The 2,519-nt window shown below is 35.9% G+C and overlaps 1 protein-coding gene across 1 annotated transcript in view; it reads left to right on the top strand.

The window, feature by feature from the left end:
* Positions 1-368: 368 nt before the first annotated feature.
* The window catches only part of AGL (amylo-alpha-1, 6-glucosidase, 4-alpha-glucanotransferase), a gene marked incomplete at its 5' end in the record, with an annotated part of 32,876 nt that continues 30,725 nt past the window's right edge, over positions 369-2,519 (top strand). The window contains 3 exons of the mRNA XM_010287448.1: positions 369-579; positions 1,476-1,642; positions 2,097-2,300. Of these exons, the coding sequence (XP_010285750.1) occupies positions 369-579; positions 1,476-1,642; positions 2,097-2,300 (582 nt within the window). The remainder of the gene's footprint in view (positions 580-1,475; positions 1,643-2,096; positions 2,301-2,519) is intronic.

Consider the following 2,519-nt stretch of genomic DNA (forward strand, 5'->3'; position numbering starts at 1 on the left):
AGCTTAATGTGTAGACTTGGTAAACCTAAAGACTTAAATACTACATAATCCAAAATCTGCATAGAAGTATGTGTAGTCTGATGATTTGCTGTATTTTGGTTTTGAGACTTTTTATATAGCAAAGAAGAACAAATTGCAAAGGAGATGAATAGTGTCATACAAGTCAAGGAAAAGGACTACATGTAAAGTGTGCAAAGAACAACGTTAGGAAAGTAGGGAGAGATGATGCTGCAGAAATACATTCTGCCGAAATTCGTTGCAGATATTTGGGTGCACTTCCTTCTTAACTTAATATTGAATTATGATTTGTAATTACAGAATAGAAATATCGGGTCCTCCTGATAATCATTTTATCTTTATTTCTTGAGGTTTTGAACTACAGTTCCGGTTGGGCCCAACTCTTCAAGGCAAACCTGTTACTGTGTACACAAATTATCCAGCTTCTGGAGAAGTATTTGATCGCCACAAGTTCAGGACACTATTGTGGCATAATCCCACAGGAAAAGAAGATGACTCTGACAAATACTGCAAGCTGGATCTCCAAATTTCTGGGTCATACCAGTACTATTTCAGTCTTGGGTAAGTGAAATTCTATACTTAGAGGCAAATGCAGCCTGCTTCCTTGGTTTACATTTTAACCTGGAAAAATCACTGTTAAGAATAACAACATTTTTTTCTATGCATTTTTCAAATTGCTACCATGGGGCCTATCTGAATTTGCTAATGAAAGACAGTAGCTGTGGTGGTTGTTTAATGCTTTCTGATGCAGAGATATTCTGGAGAACATACAGAACAAAGTTCATCAATTTCTGGTGAATGTTGGAAAGGCAAGCCATTTTTACAAGTTTTCAGTCATCAGTGTTTTGAGTATTTGAATGATTAATTTGTACTTTTTTTTTCATCGACTTTGAAGGTTGTTTTCTGTCTTCCTAGCACAGAGGTTCTGGCATTCTTTACTTCCTCCTTTGTTTCAACAGGACAGTACAGAAGAGAATGCCAGTATCTAATGATTGTAGTTTGGTGTTCTGAGTTTTTGGAAGATGGGTGGTTAAATTCCATCAGGCTTAAGAGGGTGTTTAGTTCAGGTGTCTTCCTGAGTATGGTCCTCCAAATGGAGGTCTTTGCATAAAAGATGCGCAGTCATGCTTTCTTTGTTTCTGTCCATATCCTAAAGGAGGAACCAGTACTCTTTCTCAGAAAATAACAAAGGTATCTCACTTTTGCAAAGAGTTTAAAGCTCTGTATCCCAATTGTATTCTTATAAGTCCAGTAGAGGAAATTATGCGTAAGAGATGAACATCTCTTTGGTGTTTCCTGTTTTCTTCAGGTGCCCTGCAGTTCTGTTCCCCACCTGTCCCTGACCGCTGTAACTGGGCTACTGTGTCTTTGAAATAGCTGTGCTTGTTGCGTTCTCTTTCTGAAACTAGCTGGTGAAATGGGTGTTTACAATACCAATGAAAATTAATTTTTCCTAGAAATGAAAAAAGTGGTGGAGGTTACATAGTTGTGGATCCTATTTTGCATGTTGGAGCTGATAATCATGTGCTACCTTTGGATTGTGTTACACTCCAGACGTTCCTCGCCAAGTGTCTGGGACCGTTTCATGAGTGGGAAGATAGGCTTAAAGTTGCAAAAGAAACAGGTAATGCCAGTACACGTATTAAAGAATATACACTTTTGTCTGATGATTAAAAAACAAAGTTACACTGAAGAGCTTTAGTGTAAGCAGATCACTTGTTCTTTAGTTTGTAGACAAAATATTTTCCACTAGATTCAATTTACTTAACAGATTGAGTCAGTGAAATCATTAAAATATTTGCAGAGGTGCAAAAATTCAGGGATTTCCTAATAAGAGAAAGCACTTTTGTTTTATTGTTTTGATTTTAGATAGACTTGGAAGTTTGTAAAACTGATGGGGTGATTTTTAAAGCTTGTGTTAGGTAGAATTTCAAGGGGATGATTCACATTAATTTACCCTGGTTATTCTGAACACTATCTTTAAGTACATGTTATAACTGTAACTTATTATGCTCCTTTCAATTAGCTTTCACTGGAATTTGTTCTTCTTATTAAATAAATGGTTTCTTATTACGTAGGTTACAACATGATTCATTTTACACCACTGCAGAAGCTTGGACTGTCTAGATCATGTTATTCACTGGCTGATCAGTTAGAAATAAATCCTGAATTTTCAAGCCATGATAAAAAGTGCACTTGGAGTGATATAGGAGCTCTTGTGGAAAAATTGAAAAATGAATGGAATATGCTTTGCATCACAGATGTAGTCTACAATCATACTGGTATGATTTTTGTGTGTCTTAATAACTAGATTCGGTCCTATAATTATATTTCATTATTTCCCTTAACTTCCCCCTTGAACCCATCTTTTTAGTAGCTGTTTTAAGCAACTTAGTTGTCTGTGTCTTTGAATCTCTTAAATGCAGGACAACTCTTTACAATTACAACTGACATGTCTCCATAACAGGTGTAAAAAAAATTTAGTATTATTACGGAAAGAG

Source organism: Phaethon lepturus, unplaced genomic scaffold (assembly GCF_000687285.1).
Source record: "Phaethon lepturus isolate BGI_N335 unplaced genomic scaffold, ASM68728v1 scaffold36995, whole genome shotgun sequence".
Lineage (NCBI taxonomy): Eukaryota > Metazoa > Chordata > Aves > Phaethontiformes > Phaethontidae > Phaethon > Phaethon lepturus.